Source organism: Ascaphus truei, unplaced genomic scaffold (assembly GCF_040206685.1).
Source record: "Ascaphus truei isolate aAscTru1 unplaced genomic scaffold, aAscTru1.hap1 HAP1_SCAFFOLD_1838, whole genome shotgun sequence".
NCBI classification, from domain to species: domain Eukaryota; kingdom Metazoa; phylum Chordata; class Amphibia; order Anura; family Ascaphidae; genus Ascaphus; species Ascaphus truei.
This window is the reverse complement of record NW_027454740.1, coordinates 14,067-38,460: the sequence shown is the minus strand read 5'-3', so window position 1 is coordinate 38,460 and position 24,394 is coordinate 14,067. Positions and strand designations below refer to the sequence as shown.

Below are 24,394 nucleotides of genomic sequence, written 5' to 3'. Positions count from 1 at the left end.
ACGGGTGACGTGGGTAAGGCCGCGCGTATAGTGCTGGGGACGGGACGGGTGACGTGGGTAAGGCCGCGCGTATAGTGCCGGGGACGGGTGACGTGGGTAAGGCCGCGCGTATAGTGCCGGGGACGGGTGACGTGGGTAAGGCCGCGCGTATAGTGCTGGGGACGGGTGACGTGGGTAAGGCCGCGCGTATAGTGCTGGGGACGGGTGACGTGGGTAAGGCCGCGCGTATAGTGCTGGGGACGGGACGGGTGACGTGGGTAAGGCCGCGCGTATAGTGCCGGGGACGGGACGGGTGACGTGGGTAAGGCCGCGCGTATAGTGCTGGGGACGGGACGGGTGACGTGGGTAAGGCCGCGCGTATAGTGCGGGGGACGGGACGGGTGACGTGGGTAAGGCCGCGCGTATAGTGCCGGGGACGGGACGGGTGACGTGGGTAAGGCCGCGCGTATAGTGCCGGGGACGGGACGGGTGACGTGGGTAAGGCCGCGCGTATAGTGCGGGGGACGGGTGATGTGGGTAAGGCCGCGCGTATAGTGCGGGGGACGGGACGGGTGACGTGGGTAAGGCCGCGCGTATAGTGCGGGGGACGGGACGGGTGACGTGGGTAAGGCCGCGCGTATAGTGCCGGGGACGGGACGGGTGACGTGGGTAAGGCCGCGCGTATAGTGCCGGGGACGGGACGGGTGACGTGGGTAAGGCCGCGCGTATAGTGCCGGGGACGGGTGACGTGGGTAAGGCCGCGCGTATAGTGCCGGGGACGGGACGGGTGACGTGGGTAAGGCCGCGCGTATAGTGCTGGGGACGGGACGGGTGACGTGGGTAAGGCCGCGCGTATAGTGCCGGGGACGGGACGGGTGACGTGGGTAAGGCCGCGCGTATAGTGCTGGGGACGGGACGGGTGACGTGGGTAAGGCCGCGCGTATAGTGCCGGGGACGGGACGGGTGACGTGGGTAAGGCCGCGCGTATAGTGCCGGGGGACGGGTGATGTGGGTAAGGCCGCGCGTATAGTGCCGGGGACGGGACGGGTGACGTGGGTAAGGCCGCGCGTATAGTGCCGGGGACGGGACGGGTGACGTGGGTAAGGCCGCGCGTATAGTGCCGGGGACGGGTGATGTGGGTAAGGCCGCGCGTATAGTGCTGGGGACGGGACGGGTGACGTGGGTAAGGCCGCGCGTATAGTGCCGGGGACGGGACGGGTGACGTGGGTAAGGCCGCGCGTATAGTGCTGGGGACGGGACGGGTGACGTGGGTAAGGCCGCGCGTATAGTGCTGGGGACGGGACGGGTGACGTGGGTAAGGCCGCGCGTATAGTGCCGGGGACGGGACGGGTGACGTGGGTAAGGCCGCGCGTATAGTGCGGGGGACGGGACGGGTGACGTGGGTAAGGCCGCGCGTATAGTGCTGGGGACGGGTGACGTGGGTAAGGCCGCGCGTATAGTGCTGGGGACGGGACGGGTGACGTGGGTAAGGCCGCGCGTATAGTGCCGGGGACAGGTGACGTGGGTAAGGCCGCGCGTATAGTGCTGGGGACGGGACGGGTGACGTGGGTAAGGCCGCGCGTATAGTGCTGGGGATGGGACGGGTGACGTGGGTAAGGCCGCGCGTATAGTGCTGGGGACGGGACGGGTGACGTGGGTAAGGCCGCGCGTATAGTGCTGGGGACGGGACGGGTGACGTGGGTAAGGGCGCGCGTATAGTGCTGGGGACGGGTGACGTGGGTAAGGCCGCGCGTATAGTGCCGGGGACGGGACGGGTGACGTGGGTAAGGCCGCGCGTATAGTGCTGGGGACGGGACGGGTGACGTGGGTAAGGCCGCGCGTATAGTGCTGGGGACGGGACGGGTGACGTGGGTAAGGCCGCGCGTATAGTGCTGGGGACGGGACGGGACGGGTGACGTGGGTAATGCCGCGCGTATAGTGCGGGGGACGGGACGGGTGACGTGGGTAAGGCCGCGCGTATAGTGCCGGGGACGGGACGGGTGACGTGGGTAATGCCGCGCGTATAGTGCGGGGGACGGGACGGGTGATGTGGGTAAGGCCGCGCGTATAGTGCCGGGGACGGGACGGGTGACGTGGGTAAGGCCGCGCGTATAGTGCTGGGGACGGGTGACGTGGGTAAGGCCGCGCGTATAGTGCCGGGGACGGGTGACGTGGGTAAGGCCGCGCGTATAGTGCTGGGGACGGGACGGGTGACGTGGGTAAGGCCGCGCGTATAGTGCTGGGGACGGGTGACGTGGGTAAGGCCGCGCGTATAGTGCTGGGGACGGGTGACGTGGGTAAGGCCGCGCGTATAGTGCTGGGGACGGGTGACGTGGGTAAGGCCGCGCGTATAGTGCTGGGGACGGGACGGGTGACGTGGGTAAGGCCGCGCGTATAGTGCTGGGGACGGGTGACGTGGGTAAGGCCGCGCGTATAGTGCGGGGGACGGGACGGGTGACGTGGGTAAGGCCGCGCGTATAGTGCCGGGGACGGGTGACGTGGGTAAGGCCGCGCGTATAGTGCTGGGGACGGGACGGGTGACGTGGGTAAGGCCGCGCGTATAGTGCTGGGGACGGGACGGGTGACGTGGGTAAGGCCGCGCGTATAGTGCTGGGGACGGGTGACGTGGGTAAGGCCGCGCGTATAGTGCCGGGGACGGGACGGGTGACGTGGGTAAGGCCGCGCGTATAGTGCCGGGGACGGGACGGGTGACGTGGGTAAGGCCGCGCGTATAGTGCCGGGGACGGGTGACGTGGGTAAGGCCGCGCGTATAGTGCTGGGGACGGGTGACGTGGGTAAGGCCGCGCGTATAGTGCTGGGGACGGGTGACGTGGGTAAGGCCGCGCGTATAGTGCAGGGGACGGGACGGGTGACGTGGGTAAGGCCGCGCGTATAGTGCCGGGGACGGGACGGGTGACGTGGGTAAGGCCGCGCGTATAGTGCCGGGGACGGGACGGGTGACGTGGGTAAGGCCGCGCGTATAGTGCGGGGGACGGGACGGGTGACGTGGGTAAGGCCGCGCGTATAGTGCTGGGGACGGGACGGGTGACGTGGGTAAGGCCGCGCGTATAGTGCCGGGGACGGGTGACGTGGGTAAGGCCGCGCGTATAGTGCCGGGGACGGGACGGGTGACGTGGGTAAGGCCGCGCGTATAGTGCCGGGGACGGGACGGGTGACGTGGGTAAGGCCGCGCGTATAGTGCCGGGGACGGGTGATGTGGGTAAGGCCGCGCGTATAGTGCGGGGGACGGGTGACGTGGGTAAGGCCGCGCGTATAGTGCTGGGGACGGGACGGGTGACGTGGGTAAGGCCGCGCGTATAGTGCCGGGGACGGGACGGGTGACGTGGGTAAGGCCGCGCGTATAGTGCTGGGGACGGGACGGGTGACGTGGGTAAGGCCGCGCGTATAGTGCTGGGGACGGGACGGGTGACGTGGGTAAGGCCGCGCGTATAGTGCCGGGGACGGGACGGGTGACGTGGGTAAGGCCGCGCGTATAGTGCCGGGGACAGGTGACGTGGGTAAGGCCGCGCGTATAGTGCTGGGGACGGGACGGGTGACGTGGGTAAGGCCGCGCGTATAGTGCTGGGGACGGGACGGGTGACGTGGGTAAGGCCGCGCGTATAGTGCTGGGGACGGGTGACGTGGGTAAGGCCGCACGTATAGTGCCGGGGACGGGTGACGTGGGTAAGGCCGCGCGTATAGTGCTGGGGACGGGACGGGTGACGTGGGTAAGGGCGCGCGTATAGTGCCGGGGACGGGACGGGTGACGTGGGTAAGGCCGCGCGTATAGTGCTGGGGACGGGACGGGTGACGTGGGTAAGGCCGCGCGTATAGTGCTGGGGACGGGACGGGTGACGTGGGTAAGGCCGCGCGTATAGTGCTGGGGACGGGACGGGTGACGTGGGTAAGGCCGCGCGTATAGTGCGGGGGACGGGACGGGTGACGTGGGTAAGGCCGCGCGTATAGTGCTGGGGACGGGACGGGTGACGTGGGTAAGGCCGCGCGTATAGTGCGGGGGACGGGACGGGTGACGTGGGTAAGGCCGCGCGTATAGTGCCGGGGACGGGACGGGTGACGTGGGTAAGGCCGGGCGTATAGTGCCGGGGACGGGACGGGTGACGTGGGTAAGGCCGCGCGTATAGTGCTGGGGACGGGACGGGTGACGTGGGTAAGGCCGCGCGTATAGTGCCGGGGACGGGACGGGTGACGTGGGTAAGGCCGCGCGTATAGTGCCGGGGACGGGACGGGTGACGTGGGTAAGGCCGCGCGTATAGTGCCGGGGACGGGACGGGTGACGTGGGTAAGGCCGCGCGTATAGTGCTGGGGACGGGACGGGTGACGTGGGTAAGGCCGCGCGTATAGTGCCGGGGACGGGACGGGTGACGTGGGTAAGGCTGCGCGTATAGTGCCGGGGACGGGACGGGTGACGTGGGTAAGGCCGCGCGTATAGTGCTGGGGACGGGACGGGTGACGTGGGTAAGGCCGCGCGTATAGTGCTGGGGACGGGACGGGTGACGTGGGTAAGGCCGCGCGTATAGTGCCGGGGACGGGACGGGTGACGTGGGTAAGGCCGCGCGTATAGTGCTGGGGACGGGACGGGTGACGTGGGTAAGGCCGCGCGTATAGTGCTGGGGACGGGACGGGTGACGTGGGTAAGGCCGCGCGTATAGTGCCGGGGACGGGACGGGTGACGTGGGTAAGGCCGCGCGTATAGTGCGGGGGACGGGTGACGTGGGTAAGGCCGCGCGTATAGTGCTGGGGACGGGACGGGTGACGTGGGTAAGGCCGCGCGTATAGTGCTGGGGACGGGACGGGTGACGTGGGTAAGGGCGCGCGTATAGTGCCGGGGACGGGACGGGTGACGTGGGTAAGGCCGCGCGTATAGTGCTGGGGACGGGACGGGTGACGTGGGTAAGGCCGCGCGTATAGTGCTGGGGACGGGACGGGTGACGTGGGTAAGGCCGCGCGTATAGTGCTGGGACGGGTGACGTGGGTAAGGCCGCGCGTATAGTGCTGGGGACGGGACGGGTGACGTGGGTAAGGCCGCGCGTATAGTGCTGGGGACGGGACGGGTGACGTGGGTAAGGCCGCGCGTATAGTGCTGGGGACGGGACGGGTGACGTGGGTAAGGTCACATAGTTACACAGTTACAAAGTCACATAGTTACATAGTCAGTTACATAGTTACATAGTTACACAGTTACATAGTTACACAGTCGCAGTTGCACAGTTACATTGTTACATAGTCAGTTACACAGTCGCACAGTTACATAGTTACACAGTCACACAGTCACATAGTCACAGTCACACAGTTACAGTCACACACACAGTCACATAGTTACACAGTCACACAGTTACACATTCACACAGCCACACAGTTACACAGTCACACATTTACATTGTTACATAGTCAGTCACACAGTCACACAGTTACATAGTTACACAGTCACACAGTCACACAGTTACACAGTCACACAGCCACACAGTTACACAGTCACACAGTCACACAGTTACATAGTCACACGGTCACACAGTTACACAGTCACACAGTTACACAGTCACACAGTTACACAGTTACATAGTCACACAGTTACATAGTTACACAGTCACACAGTCACACAGCCACACAGTTACACAGTCACACAGTTACACAGTTACAGTTACATAGTTACACAGTCACACAGTCACACAGTCACACAGTCACACAGTCACATAGTTACATAGTCACACAGTCACACAGTTACATAGTTACATAGTTACACAGTCACTTTTCTGAAGCCAGGGTCACGTTTGATGTGTGAATGGCTCCCGATAGCATTAACTCAGCTCCCTTTAAATCACTCCAAGCCCTGTAATATTTCCTCCACTTTATTGGGAAAAGGTAGCAGGATACAGATACTTGTGGATGGTGTGTAGTGGTGATTATTAGTTAGAAACCGGTAAAAAGAGATGTCCTCACCAAGGGGGATAAACAGAGAAAGGTTCTTTACTCACTGTCTCCAGGGTGGAAAAGGAAGTGAGGGGCAGTGTGGGTAAAGGAATAGTCGGGGGGCAGACTAACCCATTCTGGTGAGGATCTCAGAAACTGCAGTAGCAGCTCACTGATTCCATGCTCGGAGGCAAGAAATGCAACATAGTTACATGTCACACAGGCACAGTATGTGTGTGCAAACTCCATGCAGCTGGGAACAAGAACTGACAGGCAGAAGCTGCAAAGGAGAGAGGGGGGTGAACCAAAAGTGTAGTTCTTGTGCCATGACAGTCACACAGCACACAGTCACACAGTTATATAGTCAGTTACACAGTCACACAGTTACACAGTCACATAGTTACACAGTTACATAGTCACACGGTCACACAGTTACACAGTTACACAGTCACACAGTCACATAGTTACATAGTCACACGGTCACATCGTCACACAGTCACACAGTTACACAGTCACACAGTCACATAGTTACATAGTCACACGGTCACATCGTCACACAGTCACACAGTTACACAGTCACACAGTCACATAGTTACACAGTTACATAGTCACACGGTCACATCGTCACACAGTCACACAGTTACACAGTCACACAGTCACATAGTTACATAGTCACACGGTCACATCGTCACACAGTCACACAGTTACACAGTCACACAGTTGCATAGTCAGTTACACAGTCGCACAGTTACACAGTCACACAGTTACATAGTCAGTTACACAGTCGCACAGTTACAAAGTTACACAGTTACACAGTCACACAGTTGCATAGTCAGTTACACAGTCGCACAGTTACAAAGTTACACAGTTACATAGTCAGTTACACAGTCACACAGTTACATAGTTACATAGTTACACAGTCACACAGTCACACAGTTACATAGTCACACGGTCACATCGTCACACAGTCACACAGTTACACAGTCACACAGTTACATAGTCAGTTACACAGTCACACAGTTACACAGTTACATAGTCAGTTACACAGTCACACAGTTACACAGTTACATAGTCAGTTACACAGTCACACAGTTATATAGTTACATAGTCACACGGTCACATCGTCACACAGTCACACAGTCACACAGTCACACAGTCACACAGTCACACAGTTACATAGTCAGTCGCACAGTCGCACAGTTACACAGTCACACAGTCACACAGTCACACAGTCACACAGTTACATAGTCAGTTACACAGTTACAGTTACATAGTTACACAGTCACACAGTCACACAGTCACACAGTCACATAGTTACATAGTCCCACGGTCACATCGTCACAAAGTCACACAGTCACACAGTCGCACAGTTACACAGTCACACAGTCACACAGTTACATAGTCAGTTACACAGTCACACAGTCACACAGTCACACAGTCACACAGTCACACAGTCACACAGTCACACAGTCACACAGTCACACAGTTACATAGTCAGTTACACAGTCACACGGTCACATCGTCACACAGTCGCACAGTTACAAAGTTACATAGTCAGTTACACAGTCACATAGTTACATAGTCCCACGGTCACATCGTCACACAGTCGCACAGTTACAAAGTTACACAGTTACATAGTCAGTTACACAGTTACACAGTCACACAGTCACACGGTCACATCGTCACACAGTCGCACAGTTACAAAGTTACACAGTTACATAGTCAGTTACACAGTCACACAGTTACACAGTCACACAGTCACACAGTTACATAGTTACACAGTCACACAGTTACAAGGTCACACAGTCACACGGTTACATAGTCACACAGTCACACAGTTACATAGTTACACAGTCACACAGTTACATAGTTACACAGTCACATAGTCACTGTTGCAGGGTACATGCAACTACACACGCGGGTTTCTTGACAAGGCTTATTTAGCCTTAAAAGATATACAGCACTCAAAGCAAAAATAGCTTTTCATCAGCAACAAAAGAAAAATGGCTTTTCTTCAGCAGACAAACAAAAACAGTTTCTCTTTAGCAGACAGTGTATACATCAGGCAGTCACACAGTTACACAGTTACATAGTCACAGTCACACAGTTACACAGTTACATAGTCAGTTACACAGTCACATAGTTACATGGTGAGTTACACAGTCACACAGTTACATAGTTACATAGTTACACAGTCACACAGTTACACAGTCACACAGTCACACAGTTACACAGTCACACAGTCCCACAGTTACATAGTCACAGTCACACAGTCACACAGTTACACAGTTACATAGTCACAGTCACACAGTCACAGTCACACAGTTACACAGTTACATAGTCACAGTCACACAGTTACACAGTTACATAGTCACAGTCACACAGTCACACAGTTACACAGTTACATAGTCAGTTACACAGTCACATAGTTACATGGTGAGTTACACAGTCACACAGTTACATAGTTACATAGTTACACAGTCACACAGTTACACAGTCACACAGTTACACAGTCACACAGTCACACAGTTACACAGTTACATAGTCACAGTCACACAGTCACACAGTTACACAGTTACATAGTCACAGTCACACAGTCACAGTCACACAGTTACACAGTTACATAGTCACAGTCACACAGTCACACAGTTACACAGTTACATAGTCAGTTACACAGTCACATAGTTACATGGTGCGTTACACAGTCACACAGTTACATAGTTACACAGTCGCACAGTCGCACAGTCGCCCAGTCCCACAGTCACATAGTTACATAGTCACATAGTTACACAGTTACATAGTTACATAGTCACATAGTTACATAGTTACATAGTTACAATACCTGCATTAATCTCTCTGTTCCTATCAGTTCTCAGAACAAAACTCCACGAACGTGTTTGACGATCTCCCTGCTCTGTTTGGAGGCGGGCTACCACTGGCGGGACTACGGGTGAGTGCAGCATTATATAGTAATTCTGAGTATCTATCCACTGATAATGAACACGCCGCACTGTATAATGATGCTGAGTAACTATACACTGATAATGATCATACAGCTGTATAATGGTGCTGAGTATCTAGACACTAATAATGATCACGTTGCACTGTATAATGATGCAGAGTATCTACACTGATAATGATCACGCTACGCTGTATAATGATGCTGAGTATGTATTTTCCTGCAGGGTTATGTAGTGGAAGCAAAACCCCAAAATGCCTGTGTGACAATTGCCCCCCCTCCTGTAATAGATAACACCACAGTATTCATCGCTCTTATACGGAGATTTGACTGCAACTTCGATATGAAGGTGAGAGACCGCAGGGTGACACAGTGACACTGTCCCTCCCCCCGCAGGGTGACACAGTGACACAGAGAGAAGGGAGCTATGAGACTGTCCCTCCCCCCGCAGGGTGACACAGTGACACAGAGAGAAGGGAGCTATGAGCCTCCCCCTCCCCCCGCAGGGTGACACAGTGACACAGAGAGAAGGGAGCTATGAGCCTGTCCCTCCCCCCGCAGGGTGACACAGACAGAAGGGAGCTATGAGTCTGTCCCTCCCCCGCAGGGTGACACAGTGACACAGACAGAAGGGAGCTATGAGTCTGTCCCTCCCCCCGCAGGGTGACACAGTGACACAGACAGAAGGGAGCTATGAGACTGTCCCTCCCCCCGTAGGGTGACACAGTGACACAGACAGAAGGGAGCTATGAGCCTGTCCCTCCCCCCGCAGGGTGACACAGTGACACAGACAGAAGGGAGCTATGAGCCTCCCCCTCCCCCCGCAGGGTGACACAGTGACACAGAGAGAAGGGAGCTATGAGCCTGTCCCTCCCCCCGCAGGGTGACACAGTGACACAGACAGAAGGGAGCTATGAGCCTGTACCTCCCCCCACAGGGTGACACAGTGACACAGACAGAAGGGAGCTATGAGCCTGTCCCCCCCCCCCCCTGCAGAGTGACACAGTGACACAGACAGAAGGGAGCTATGAGTCTGTCCCTCCCCCCGCAGGGTGACACAGTGACACAGACAGAAGGGAGCTATGAGCCTGTCCCTCCCCCGCAGGGTGACACAGTGACACAGACAGAAGGGAGCTATGAGTCTCTCCCTCCCCCCCGCAGGGTGACACAGAGACAGAAGGGAGCTATGAGCCTGTCCCTCCCCCGCAGGGTGACACAGTGACACAGACAGAAGGGAGCTATGAGACTGTCCCTCCCCCCCCCGCAGAGTGACACAGTGACACAGACAGAAGGGAGCTATGAGCCTGTCCCTCCCCCCGCAGGGTGACACAGTGACACAGACAGAAGGGAGCTATGAGTCTGTCCCTCCCCCGCAGGGTGACACAGTGACACAGACAGAAGGGAGCTATGAGTCTGTCCCTCCCCCGCAGGGTGACACAGTGACACAGACAGAAGGGAGCTATGAGCCTGTCCCCCCCCCCCCCCCCCCGCAGAGTGACACAGTGACACAGACAGAAGGGAGCTATGAGCCTGTCCCTCCCCCCGCATGGTGACACAGTGACACAGACAGAAGGGAGCTATGAGCCCTGTCCCTCCCCCGCAGGGTGACACAGTCACACAGACAGAAGGGAGCTATGAGTCTGTCCCTCCCCCCGCAGGGTGACACAGTGACACAGAGAGAAGGGAGCTATGAGACTGTCCCTCCCCCCGCAGGGTGACACAGTGACACAGACAGAAGGGAGCTATGAGTCTGTCCCTCCCCCCGCAGGGTGACACAGACAGAAGGGAGCTATGAGTCTGTCCTTCCCCCGCAGGGTGACACAGTGACACAGACAGAAGGGAGCTATGAGACTGTCCCTCCCCCCGCAGGGTGACACAGTGACACAGACAGAAGGGAGCTATGAGCCTGTCCCTCCCCCCGCATGGTGACACGGTGACACAGACAGAAGGGAGCTATGAGCCTGTCCCTCCCCCCGCAGGGTGACACAGTGACACAGACAGAAGGGAGCTATGAGCCTGTCCCTCCCCCCGCAGGGTGACACAGTGACACAGACAGAAGGGAGCTATGAGTCTGTCACTCCCCCCGCAGGGTGACACAGTGACACAGACAGAAGGGAGCTATGAGTCTGTCCCTCCCCCGCAGGGTGACACAGTGACACAGACAGAAGGGAGCTATGAGTCTGTCCCTCCCCCCGCAGGGTGACACAGACAGAAGGGAGCTATGAGCCTGTCCCTCACCCCGCAGGGTGACACAGTGACACAGACAGAAGGGAGCTATGAGTCTGTCCCTCCACCCGCAGGGTGACACAGACAGAAGGGAGCTATGAGCCTGTCCCTCCCCCCGCAGGGTGACACAGTGACACAGACAGAAGGGAGCTATGAGCCTGTCCCTCCCCCCGCAGGGTGACACAGTGACACAGACAGAAGGGAGCTATGAGCCTGTCCCCTCCCCCGCAGGGTGACACAGTGACACAGACAGAAGGGAGCTATGAGCCTGTCCCTCCCCCGCAGGGTGACACAGTGACACAGACAGAAGGGAGCTATGAACCTGTCCCCTCCCCCCGAAGGGTGACACAGTGACACACACAGAAGGGAGCTATGAGTCTGTCCCTCCCCCCGCAGGGTGACACAGTGACACAGACAGAAGGGAGCTATGAGCCTGTCCCTCCCCCCGCAGGGTGACACAGTGACACAGACAGAAGGGAGCTATGAGCCTGTCCCTCCCCCCGCAGGGTGACACAGTGACACAGACAGAAGGGAGCTATGAGTCTGTCCCTCCCCCCCGCAGGGTGACACAGTGACACAGACAGAAGGGAGCTATGAGCCTGTCCCTCCCCCCGCAGGGTGACACAGTGAAACAGACAAAAGGGAGCTATGAGACTGTCCCTCCCCCGCAGTGTGACACAGTGACACAGACAGAAGGGAGCTATGAGTCTGTCCCTCCCCCCGCAGGGTGACACAGTGACACAGACAGAAGGGAGCTATGAGCCTGTCCCTCCCCCCGCAGGGTGACACAGTGACACAGACAAAAGGGAGCTATGAGCCTGTCCCTCCCCCTGCAGGGTGACACAGTGACACAGACAGAAGGGAGCTTTGAGTCTGTCCCTCCCCCGCGCAGGGTGACACAGTGACAGACAGAAGGGAGCTATGAGCCTGTTCCCCCCCCCCCCCCCGCAGGGTGACACAGTGACACAGACAGAAGGGAGCTATGAGCCTGTCCCTCCCCCCGCAGGGTGACACAGTGACACAGACAGAAGGGAGCTATGAGTCTGTCCCTCCCCCCGCAGGGTGACACAGTGACACAGACAGAAGGGAGCTATGAGCCTGTCCCTCCCCCCGCAGGGTGACACAGTGACACAGACAAAAGGGAGCTATGAGACTGTCCCTCCCCCCGCAGGGTGACACAGTGACACAGACAGAAGGGAGCTATGAGCCTGCCCCTCCCCCCGCAGGGTGACACAGTGACAGACAGAAGGGAGCTATGAGCCTGTCCCTCCCCCCGCAGGGTGACACAGTGACACAGACAAAAGGGAGCTATGAGCCTGTCCCTCCCCCCGCAGGGTGACACAGTGACACAGACAGAAGGGAGCTTTGAGTCTGTCCCTCCCCCGCGCAGGGTGACACAGTGACAGACAGAAGGGAGCTATGAGCCTGTCCCCCCCCCCCCCGCAGGGTGACACAGTGACAGAAAGAAGGGAGCTATGAGCCTGTTCCTCCCCCGCACGGTGACACAGTGACACAGACAGAAGGGAGCTATGAGCCTGTCCCTCCCCCCGCAGGGTGACACAGTGACACAGACAAAAGGGAGCTATGAGCCTGTCCCTCCCCCGCAGGGTGACACAGTGACACAGACAGAAGGGAGCTATGAGTCTGTCCCTCCCCCGCGCAGGGTGAAACAGTGACAGACAGAAGGGAGCTATGAGCCTGTCCCCCCCCCCCCCCCCCGCAGGGTGACACAGTGACACAGACAGAAGGGAGCTATGAGTCTGTCCCTCCCCCCGCAGGGTGACACAGACAGAAGGGAGCTATGTGCCTGTCCCTCCCCCCGCAGGGTGACACAGTGACACAGACAGAAGGGAGCTATGAGACTGTCCCTCCCTCCGCAGGGTGACAGTGACACAGACAGAAGGGAGCTATGAGTCTGTCCCTCCCCCGCAGGGTGACACAGTGACACAGACAGAAGGGAGCTATGAGACTGTCCCTCCCCCCGCAGGGTGACACAGTGACACAGACAGCAGGGAGCTATGAGCCTGTCCCTCCCCTGCAGGGTGACACAGTGACACAGACAGAAGGGAGCTATGAGCCTGTTCCTCCCCCGCACGGTGACACAGTGACACAGACAGAAGGGAGCTATGAGTCTGTCCCTCCCCCCGCAGGGTGACACAGTGACACAGACAGAAGGGAGCTATGAGCCTGTCCCTCCCCCGCAGGGTGACACAGTGACAGACAGAAGGGAGCTATGAGTCTGTCCCTCCCCCCGCAGGGTGACACAGTGACACAGACAGAAGGGAGCTATGAGCCTGTCCCTCCCCCCGCAGGGTGACACGGTGACACAGTGACACAGACAGAAGGGAGCTATGAGTCTGTCCCTCCCCCCGCAGGGTGACACAGACAGAAGGGAGCTATGTGCCTGTCCCTCCCCCCGCAGGGTGACACAGTGACACAGACAGAAGGGAGCTATGAGACTGTCCCTCCCTCCGCAGGGTGACAGTGACACAGACAGAAGGGAGCTATGAGTCTGTCCCTCCCCCGCAGGGTGACACAGTGACACAGACAGAAGGGAGCTATGAGACTGTCCCTCCCCCCGCAGGGTGACACAGTGACACAGACAGAAGGGAGCTATGAGTCTGTCCCTCCCCCCGCAGGGTGACACAGTGACACAGACAGCAGGGAGCTATGAGCCTGTCCCTCCCCTGCAGGGTGACACAGTGACACAGACAGAAGGGAGCTATGAGACTGTCCCTCCCCCCGCAGGGTGACACAGTGACACAGACAGAAGGGAGCTATGAGACTGTGTCTCCCCCCACAGGGTGACACAGTGACACAGACAGAAGGGAGCTATGAGACTGTCCCTCACCCCGCAGGGTGACACAGTGACACAGACAGAAGGGAGCTATGAGTCTGTCCCTCCCCCGCAGGGTGACACAGACAGAAGGGAGCTATGAGTCTGTCCCTCCCCCGCAGGGTGACACAGTGACACAGACAGAAGGGAGCTATGAGACTGTCCCTCCCCCCGCAGGGTGACACAGTGACACAGACAGAAGGGAGCTATGAGCCTGTCCCTCCCCCGCAGGGTGACACAGTGACACAGACAGAAGGGAGCTATGAACCTGTCCCTCCCCCCGAAGGGTGACACAGTGACACAGACAGAAGGGAGCTATGAGCCTGTCCCTCCCCCGCAGGGTGACACAGTGACACAGACAGAAGGGAGCTATGAGCCTGTCCCTCCCCCCGCAGGGTGACACAGTGACACACACAGAAGGGAGCTATGAGCCTGTCCCTCCCCCCGCAGGGTGACACAGTGACACAGACAGAAGGGAGCTATGAGTCTGTCCCTCCCCCCGCAGGGTGACACAGACAGAAGGGATCTATGAGACTGTCCCTCCCCCACAGGGTGACACAGTGACACAGACAGAAGGGAGCTATGAGTCTGTCCCTCCCCCGCAGGGTGACACAGTGACAGACAGAAGGGAGCTATGAGTCTGTCCCTCCCCCTGCAGGGTGACACAGTGACACAGACAGAAGGGAGCTATGAGTCTGTCCCTCCCCCCGCAGGGTGACACAGTGACACAGACAGAAGGGTGCTATGAGCCTGTCCCTCCCCCCGCAGGGTGACACAGTGACACAGACAGAAGGGAGCTATGAGTCTGTCCCTCCCCCCGCAGGGTGACACAGTGACACAGACAGAAGGGTGCTATGAGCCTGTCCCTCCCCCCGCAGGGTGACACAGTGACACAGACAGAAGGGAGCTATGAGTCTGTCCCTCCCCCCGCAGGGTGACACAGTGACACAGACAGAAGGGAGCTATGAGCCTGTCCCTCCCCCACAGGGTGACACAGTGACACAGACAGAAGGGAGCTATGAGCCTGTCCCTCCCCCCGCAGGGTGACACAGTGACACAGACAAAAGGGAGCTATGAGCCTGTCCCTCCCCCCGCAGGGTGACACAGTGACACAGACAGAAGGGAGCTATGAGCCTGTCCCTCCCCCGCAGGGTGACACAGTGACACAGACAGAAGGGAGCTATGAGACTGTCCCTCCCCCCGCAGGGTGACACAGTGACACAGACAGAAGGGAGCTTTGAGTCTGTCCCTCCCCCGCGCAGGGTGACACAGTGACAGACAGAAGGGAGCTATGAGCCTGTCCCCCCCCCCCCCCGCAGGGTGACACAGTGACACAGACAGAAGGGAGCTATGAGCCTGTCCCCCCCCCCCCCGCAGGGTGACACAGTGACAGACAGAAGGGAGCTATGAGCCTGTCCCCCCCCCCCCCCCGCAGGGTGACACAGTGACACAGACAGAAGGGAGCTATGAGCCTGTCCCCCCCCCCCCGCAGGGTGACACAGTGACACAGACAGAAGGGAGCTATGAGTCTGTCCCTCCCCCCGCGCAGGGTGACACAGTGACAGACAGAAGGGAGCTATGAGCCTGTCCCTCCCCCGCAGGGTGACACAGTGACAGACAGAAGGGAGCTATGAGTTCTGTCCCTCCCCCCGCAGGGTGACACAGTGACAGACAGAAGGGATCTATGAGCCTGTCACTCCCCCCGCAGGGTGACACAGTGACACAGACAAAAGGGAGCTATGAGCCTGTTCCTCCCCCCGCACGGTGACACAGTGACACAGACAGAAGGGAGCTATGAGTCTGTCCCTCCCCCCGCAGGGTGACACAGTGACACAGACAGAAGGGAGCTATGAGCCTGTCCCTCCCCCGCAGGGTGACACAGTGACAGACAGAAGGGAGCTATGAGTCTGTCCCTCCCCCCGCAGGGTGACACAGTGACACAGACAGAAGGGAGCTATGAGCCTGTCCCTCCCCCCGCAGGGTGACACGGTGACACAGTGACACAGACAGAAGGGAGCTATGAGTCTGTCCCTCCCCCCGCAGGGTGACACAGACAGAAGGGAGCTATGTGCCTGTCCCTCCCCCCGCAGGGTGACACAGTGACACAGACAGAAGGGAGCTATGAGACTGTCCCTCCCTCCGCAGGGTGACAGTGACACAGACAGAAGGGAGCTATGAGTCTGTCCCTCCCCCGCAGGGTGACACAGTGACACAGACAGAAGGGAGCTATGACACTGTCCCTCCCCCCGCAGGGTGACACAGTGACACAGACAGCAGGGAGCTATGAGCCTGTCCCTCCCCTGCAGGGTGACACAGTGACACAGACAGAAGGGAGCTATGAGACTGTCCCTCCCCCCGCAGGGTGACACAGTGACACAGACAGAAGGGAGCTATGAACCTGTCCCTCCCCCCGAAGGGTGACACAGTGACACAGACAGAAGGGAGCTATGAGCCTGTCCCTCCCCCGCAGGGTGACACAGTGACACAGACAGAAGGGAGCTATGAGCCTGTCCCTCCCCCCGCAGGGTGACACAGTGACACACACAGAAGGGAGCTATGAGCCTGTCCCTCCCCCCGCAGGGTGACACAGTGACACAGACAGAAGGGAGCTATGAGTCTGTCCCTCCCCCCGCAGGGTGACACAGACAGAAGGGATCTATGAGACTGTCCCTCCCCCGCAGGGTGACACAGTGACACAGACAGAAGGGAGCTATGAGTCTGTCCCTCCCCCGCAGGGTGACACAGTGACAGACAGAAGGGAGCTATGAGTCTGTCCCTCCCCCTGCAGGGTGACACAGTGACACAGACAGAAGGGAGCTATGAGTCTGTCCCTCCCCCCGCAGGGTGACACAGTGACACAGACAGAAGGGAGCTATGAGCCTGTCCCTCCCCCCGCAGGGTGACACAGTGACACAGACAGAAGGGAGCTATGAGTCTGTCCCTCCCCCCGCAGGGTGACACAGTGACACAGACAGAAGGGAGCTATGAGCCTGTCCCTCCCCCACAGGGTGACACAGTGACACAGACAGAAGGGAGCTATGAGCCTGTCCCTCCCCCCGCAGGGTGACACAGTGACACAGACAAAAGGGAGCTATGAGACTGTCCCTCCCCCGCAGGGTGACACAGTGACACAGACAGAAGGGAGCTATGAGCCTGCCCCTCCCCCCCGCAGGGTGACACAGTGACAGACAGAAGGGAGCTATGAGCCTGTCCCTCCCCCCGCAGGGTGACACAGTGACACAGACAAAAGGGAGCTATGAGCCTGTCCCTCCCCCCGCAGGGTGACACAGTGACACAGACAGAAGGGAGCTATGAGCCTGTCCCTCCCCCGCAGGGTGACACAGTGACACAGACAGAAGGGAGCTATGAGACTGTCCCTCCCCCCGCAGGGTGACACAGTGACACAGACAGAAGGGAGCTTTGAGTCTGTCCCTCCCCCGCACAGGGTGACACAGTGACAGACAGAAGGGAGCTATGAGCCTGTCCCCCCCCCCCCCGCAGGGTGACACAGTGACACAGACAGAAGGGAGCTATGAGCCTGTCCCCCCCCCCCGCAGGGTGACACAGTGACACAGACAGAAGGGAGCTATGAGTCTGTCCCTCCCCCGCGCAGGGTGACACAGTGACAGACAGAAGGGAGCTATGAGCCTGTCACTCCCCCCGCAGGGTGACACAGTGACACAGACAAAAGGGAGCTATGAGCCTGTTCCTCCCCCGCACGGTGACACAGTGACACAGACAGAAGGGAGCTATGAGTCTGTCCCTCCCCCCGCAGGGTGACACAGTGACACAGACAGAAGGGAGCTATGAGCCTGTCCCTCCCCCCGCAGGGTGACACAGTGACACAGACAGAAGGGAGCTATGAGCCTGTCCCTCCCCCGCAGGGTGACACAGTGACAGACAGAAGGAGCTATGAGTCTGTCCCTCCCCCCGCAGGGTGACACAGTGACAGACAGAAGGGAGCTATGAGCCTGTCACTCCCCCCGCAGGGTGACACAGTGACACAGACAAAAGGGAGCTATGAGCCTGTTCCTCCCCCGCACGGTGACACAGTGACACAGACAGAAGGGAGCTATGAGCCTGTCCCTCCCCCCGCAGGGTGACACAGTGACACAGACAGAAGGGAGCTATGAGCCTGTCCCTCCCCCGCAGGGTGACACAGTGACAGACAGAAGGGAGCTATGAGCCTGTCCCTCCCCCCGCAGGGTGACACAGTGACACAGACAGAAGGGAGCTATGAGTCTGTCCCTCCCCCCGCAGGGTGACACAGTGACACAGACAGAAGGGAGCTATGAGCCTGTCCCTCCCCCGCAGGGTGACACAGTGACAGACAGAAGGGAGCTATGAGTCTGTCCCTCCCCCCGCAGGGTGACACAGTGACACAGACAGAAGGGAGCTATGAGCCTGTCCCTCCCCCCGCAGGGTGACACGGTGACACAGTGACACAGACAGAAGGGAGCTATGAGTCTGTCCCTCCCCCCGCAGGGTGACACAGACAGAAGGGAGCTATGTGCCTGTCCCTCCCCCCGCAGGGTGACACAGTGACACAGACAGAAGGGAGCTATGAGCCTGTCCCTCCCCCGCAGGGTGACACAGTGACACAAACAGAAGGGAGCTATGAGTCTGTCCCTCCCCCCCGCAGGGTGACGCAGTGACACAGACAGAAGGGAGCTATGAGACTGTCCCTCCCTCCGCAGGGTGACAGTGACACAGACAGAAGGGAGCTATGAGTCTGTCCCTCCCCCGCAGGGTGACACAGTGACACAGACAGAAGCGAGCTATGAGACTGTCCCTCCCCCCGCAGGGTGACACAGTGACACAGACAGCAGGGAGCTATGAGCCTGTCCCTCCCCTGCAGGGTGACACAGTGACACAGACAGAAGGGAGCTATGAGACTGTCCCTCCCCCCGCAGGGTGACACAGTGACACAGACAGAAGGGAGCTATGAGACTGTGTCTCCCCCCCACAGGGTGACACAGTGACACAGACAGAAGGGAGCTATGAGACTGTCCCTCACCCCGCAGGGTGACACAGTGACACAGACAGAAGGGAGCTATGAGACTGTCCCTCCCCCCGCAGGGTGACACAGACAGAAGGGAGCTATGAGCCTGTCCCTCCCCCGCAGGGTGACACAGTGACACAGACAGAAGGGAGCTATGAGTCTGTCCCTCCCCCTGCAGGGTGACACAGTGACACAGACAGAAGGGAGCTATGAGTCTGTCCCTCCCCCGCAGGGTGACACAGTGACAGACAGAAGGGAGCTATGAGACTGTCCCTCCCCCCGCAGGGTGACACAGTGACACAGACAGAAGGGAGCTATGAGACTGTCCCTCCCTCCGCAGGGTGACAGTGACACAGACAGAAGGGAGCTATGAGTCTGTCCCTCCCCCGCAGGGTGACACAGTGACACAGACAGAAGGGAGCTATGAGACTGTCCCTCCCCCCGCAGGGTGACACAGTGACACAGACAGCAGGGAGCTATGAGCCTGTCCCTCCCCTGCAGGGTGACACAGTGACACAGACAGAAGGGAGCTATGAGACTGTCCCTCCCCCCGCAGGGTGACACAGTGACACAGACAGAAGGGAGCTATGAGCCTGTCCCTCCCCCCGCATGGTGACACGGTGACACAGACAGAAGGGAGCTATGAGTCTGTCACTCCCCCCGCAGGGTGACACAGTGACACAGACAGAAGGGAGCTATGAGTCTGTCCCTCCCCCGCAGGGTGACACAGTGACACAGACAGAAGGGAGCTATGAGTCTGTCCCTCCCCCCGCAGGGTGACACAGACAGAAGGGAGCTATGAGCCTGTCCCTCCCCCCGCAGGGTGACACAGTGACACAGACAGAAGGGAGCTATGAGTCTGTCCCTCCACCCGCAGGGTGACACAGACAGAAGGGAGCTATGAGCCTGTCCCTCCCCCCGCAGGGTGACACAGTGACACAGACAGAAGGGAGCTATGAGCCTGTCCCTCCCCCCGCAGGGTGACACAGTGACACAGACAGAAGGGAGCTATGAGCCTGTCCCTCCCCCGCAGGGTGACACAGTGACACAGACAGAAGGGAGCTATGAGCCTGTCCCTCCCCCGCAGGGTGACACAGTGACACAGACAGAAGGGAGCTATGAGACTGTCCCTCCCCCCGCAGGGTGACACAGTGACACAGACAGAAGGGAGCTTTGAGTCTGTCCCTCCCCCGCGCAGGGTGACACAGTGACAGACAGAAGGGAGCTATGAGCCTGTCCCCCCCCCCCCCCGCAGGGTGACACCGTGACACAGACAGAAGGGAGCTATGAGCCTGTCCCCCCCCCCCCCGCAGGGTGACACAGTGACACAGACAGAAGGGAGCTATGAGTCTGTCCCTCCCCCGCGCAGGGTGACACAGTGACAGACAGAAGGGAGCTATGAGCCTGTCACTCCCCCCCGCAGGGTGACACAGTGACACAGACAAAAGGGAGCTATGAGCCTGTTCCTCCCCCGCACGGTGACACAGTGACACAGACAGAAGGGAGCTATGAGTCTGTCCCTCCCCCCGCAGGGTGACACAGTGACACAGACAGAAGGGAGCTATGAGCCTGTCCCTCCCCCCGCAGGGTGACACAGTGACACAGACAGAAGGGAGCTATGAGCCTGTCCCTCCCCCGCAGGGTGACACAGTGACAGACAGAAGGGAGCTATGAGTCTGTCCCTCCCCCCGCAGGGTGACACAGTGACAGACAGAAGGGAGCTATGAGCCTGTCACTCCCCCCGCAGGGTGACACAGTGACACAGACAAAAGGGAGCTATGAGCCTGTTCCTCCCCCGCACGGTGACACAGTGACACAGACAGAAGGGAGCTATGAGTCTGTCCCTCCCCCCGCAGGGTGACACAGTGACACAGACAGAAGGGAGCTATGAGCCTGTCCCTCCCCCGCAGGGTGACACAGTGACAGACAGAAGGGAGCTATGAGTCTGTCCCTCCCCCCGCAGGGTGACACAGTGACACAGACAGAAGGGAGCTATGAGCCTGTCCCTCCCCCCGCAGGGTGACACGGTGACACAGTGACACAGACAGAAGGGAGCTATGAGTCTGTCCCTCCCCCCGCAGGGTGACACAGACAGAAGGGAGCTATGTGCCTGTCCCTCCCCCCGCAGGGTGACACAGTGACACAGACAGAAGGGAGCTATGAGACTGTCCCTCCCTCCGCAGGGTGACAGTGACACAGACAGAAGGGAGCTATGAGTCTGTCCCTCCCCCGCAGGGTGACACAGTGACACAGACAGAAGGGAGCTATGTGCCTGTCCCTCCCCCCGCAGGGTGACACAGTGACACAGACAGAAGGGAGCTATGAGTCTGTCCCTCCCCCGCAGGGTGACACAGTGACACAGGACAGAAGCGAGCTATGAGACTGTCCCTCCCCCCGCAGGGTGACACAGTGACACAGACAGCAGGGAGCTATGAGCCTGTCCCTCCCCTGCAGGGTGACACAGTGACACAGACAGAAGGGAGCTATGAGACTGTCCCTCCCCCCGCAGGGTGACACAGTGACACAGACAGAAGGGAGCTATGAGACTGTGTCTCCCCCCACAGGGTGACACAGTGACACAGACATAAGGGAGCTATGAGACTGTCCCTCACCCCGCAGGGTGACACAGTGACACAGACAGAAGGGAGCTATGAGACTGTCCCTCCCCCCGCAGGGTGACACAGACAGAAGGGAGCTATGAGCCTGTCCCTCCCCCGCAGGGTGACACAGTGACACAGACAGAAGGGAGCTATGAGTCTGTCCCTCCCCCTTCAGGGTGACACAGTGACACAGACAGAAGGGAGCTATGAGTCTGTCCCTCCCCCGCAGGGTGACACAGTGACAGACAGAAGGGAGCTATGAGACTGTCCCTCCCCCCGCAGGGTGACACAGTGACACAGACAGAAGGGAGCTATGAGACTGTCCCTCCCTCCGCAGGGTGACAGTGACACAGACAGAAGGGAGCTATGAGTCTGTCCCTCCCCCGCAGGGTGACACAGTGACACAGACAGAAGGGAGCTATGAGACTGTCCCTCCCCCCGCAGGGTGACACAGTGACACAGACAGCAGGGAGCTATGAGCCTGTCCCTCCCCTGCAGGGTGACACAGTGACACAGACAGAAGGGAGCTATGAGACTGTGTCTCCCCCCACAGGGTGACACAGTGACACAGACAGAAGGGAGCTATGAGACTGTCCCTCACCCCGCAGGGTGACACAGTGACACAGACAGAAGGGAGCTATGAGACTGTCCCTCCCCCGCAGGGTGACACAGACAGAAGGGAGCTATGAGCCTGTCCCTCCCCCGCAGGGTGACACAGTGACACAGACAGAAGGGAGCTATGAGTCTGTCCCTCCCCCGCAGGGTGACACAGTGACAGACAGAAGGGAGCTATGAGTCTGTCCCTCCTCCTGCAGGGTGACACAGTGACACAGACAGAAGGGAGCTATGAGTCTGTCCCTCCCCCCGCAGGGTGACACAGTGACAGACAGAAGGGAGCTATGAGACTGTCCCTCCCCCCGCAGGGTGACACAGTGACACAGACAGAAGGGAGCTATGAGCCTGCCCCTCCCCCCGCAGGGTGACACAGTGACAGACAGAAGGGAGCTATGAGCCTGTCCCTCCCCCCGCAGGGTGACAAAGTGACACAGACAAAAGGGAGCTATGAGCCTGTCCCTCCCCCCGCAGGGTGACACAGTGACACAGACAGAAGGGAGCTATGAGCCTGTCCCTCCCCCGCAGGGTGACACAGTGACACAGACAGAAGGGAGCTATGAGACTGTCCCTCCCCCCGCAGGGTGACACAGTGACACAGACAGAAGGGAGCTTTGAGTCTGTCCCTCCCCCGCGCAGGGTGACACAGTGACAGACAGAAGGGAGCTATGAGCCTGTCCCCCCCCCCCCCCCGCAGGGTGACACAGTGACACAGACAGAAGGGAGCTATGAGCCTGTCCCCCCCCCCCCCCCCGCAGGGTGACACAGTGACACAGACAGAAGGGAGCTATGAGTCTGTCCACCCCCGCGCAGGGTGACACAGTGACAGACAGAAGGGAGCTATGAGCCTGTCACTCCCCCCGCAGGGTGACACAGTGACACAGACAAAAGGGAGCTATGAGCCTGTCCCTCCCCCCGCAGGGTGACACAGTGACACAGACAGAAGGGAGCTATGAGCCTGTCCCTCCCCCGCAGGGTGACACAGTGACAGACAGAAGGGAGCTATGAGTCTGTCCCTCCCCCTGCTGGGTGACACAGTGACAGACAGAAGGGAGCTATGAGCCTGTCACTCCCCCCGCAGGGTGACACAGTGACACAGACAAAAGGGAGCTATGAGCCTGTTCCTCCCCCGCACGGTGACACAGTGACACAGACAGAAGGGAGCTATGAGTCTGTCCCTCCCCCCGCAGGGTGACACAGTGACACAGACAGAAGGGAGCTATGAGCCTGTCCCTCCCCCGCAGGGTGACACAGTGACAGACAGAAGGGAGCTATGAGTCTGTCCCTCCCCCCGCAGGGTGACACAGTGACACAGACAGAAGGGAGCTATGAGCCTGTCCCTCCCCCCGCAGGGTGACACGGTGACACAGTGACACAGACAGAAGGGAGCTATGAGTCTGTCCCTCCCCCCGCAGGGTGACACAGACAGAAGGGAGCTATGTGCCTGTCCCTCCCCCCGCAGGGTGACACAGTGACACAGACAGAAGGGAGCTATGAGACTGTCCCTCCCTCCGCAGGGTGACAGTGACACAGACAGAAGGGAGCTATGAGTCTGTCCTCCCCCGCAGGGTGACACAGTGACACAGACAGAAGGGAGCTATGACACTGTCCCTCCCCCCGCAGGGTGACACAGTGACACAGACAGCAGGGAGCTATGAGCCTGTCCCTCCCCTGCAGGGTGACACAAGTGACACAGACAGAAGGGAGCTATGAGACTGTCCCTCCCCCCGCAGGGTGACACAGTGACACAGACAGAAGGGAGCTATGAACCTGTCCCTCCCCCCGAAGGGTGACACAGTGACACAGACAGAAGGGAGCTATGAGCCTGTCCCTCCCCCGCAGGGTGACACAGTGACACAGACAGAAGGGAGCTATGAGCCTGTCCCTCCCCCCGCAGGGTGACACAGTGACACACACAGAAGGGAGCTATGAGCCTGTCCCTCCCCCCGCAGGGTGACACAGTGACACAGACAGAAGGGAGCTATGAGTCTGTCCCTCCCCCCGCAGGGTGACACAGACAGAAGGGATCTATGAGACTGTCCCTCCCCCGCAGGGTGACACAGTGACACAGACAGAAGGGAGCTATGAGTCTGTCCCTCCCCCGCAGGGTGACACAGTGACAGACAGAAGGGAGCTATGAGTCTGTCCCTCCCCCCGCAGGGTGACACAGTGACACAGACAGAAGGGAGCTATGAGTCTGTCCCTCCCCCCGCAGGGTGACACAGTGACACAGACAGAAGGGAGCTATGAGC

General features: G+C 59.3%; 1 protein-coding gene across 1 annotated transcript in view; it reads left to right on the top strand.

Moving 5' to 3' along the window:
* The window catches only part of LOC142476978 (E3 ubiquitin-protein ligase RNF167-like), a gene marked incomplete at its 3' end in the record, with an annotated part of 58,783 nt that overhangs the window by 21,492 nt on the left and 12,897 nt on the right, over nucleotides 1–24,394 (top strand). Inside the window, exons 3-4 of the mRNA XM_075582045.1 lie at nucleotides 8,777–8,857; nucleotides 9,093–9,215. Of these exons, the coding sequence (XP_075438160.1) occupies nucleotides 8,777–8,857; nucleotides 9,093–9,215 (204 nt within the window). The remainder of the gene's footprint in view (nucleotides 1–8,776; nucleotides 8,858–9,092; nucleotides 9,216–24,394) is intronic.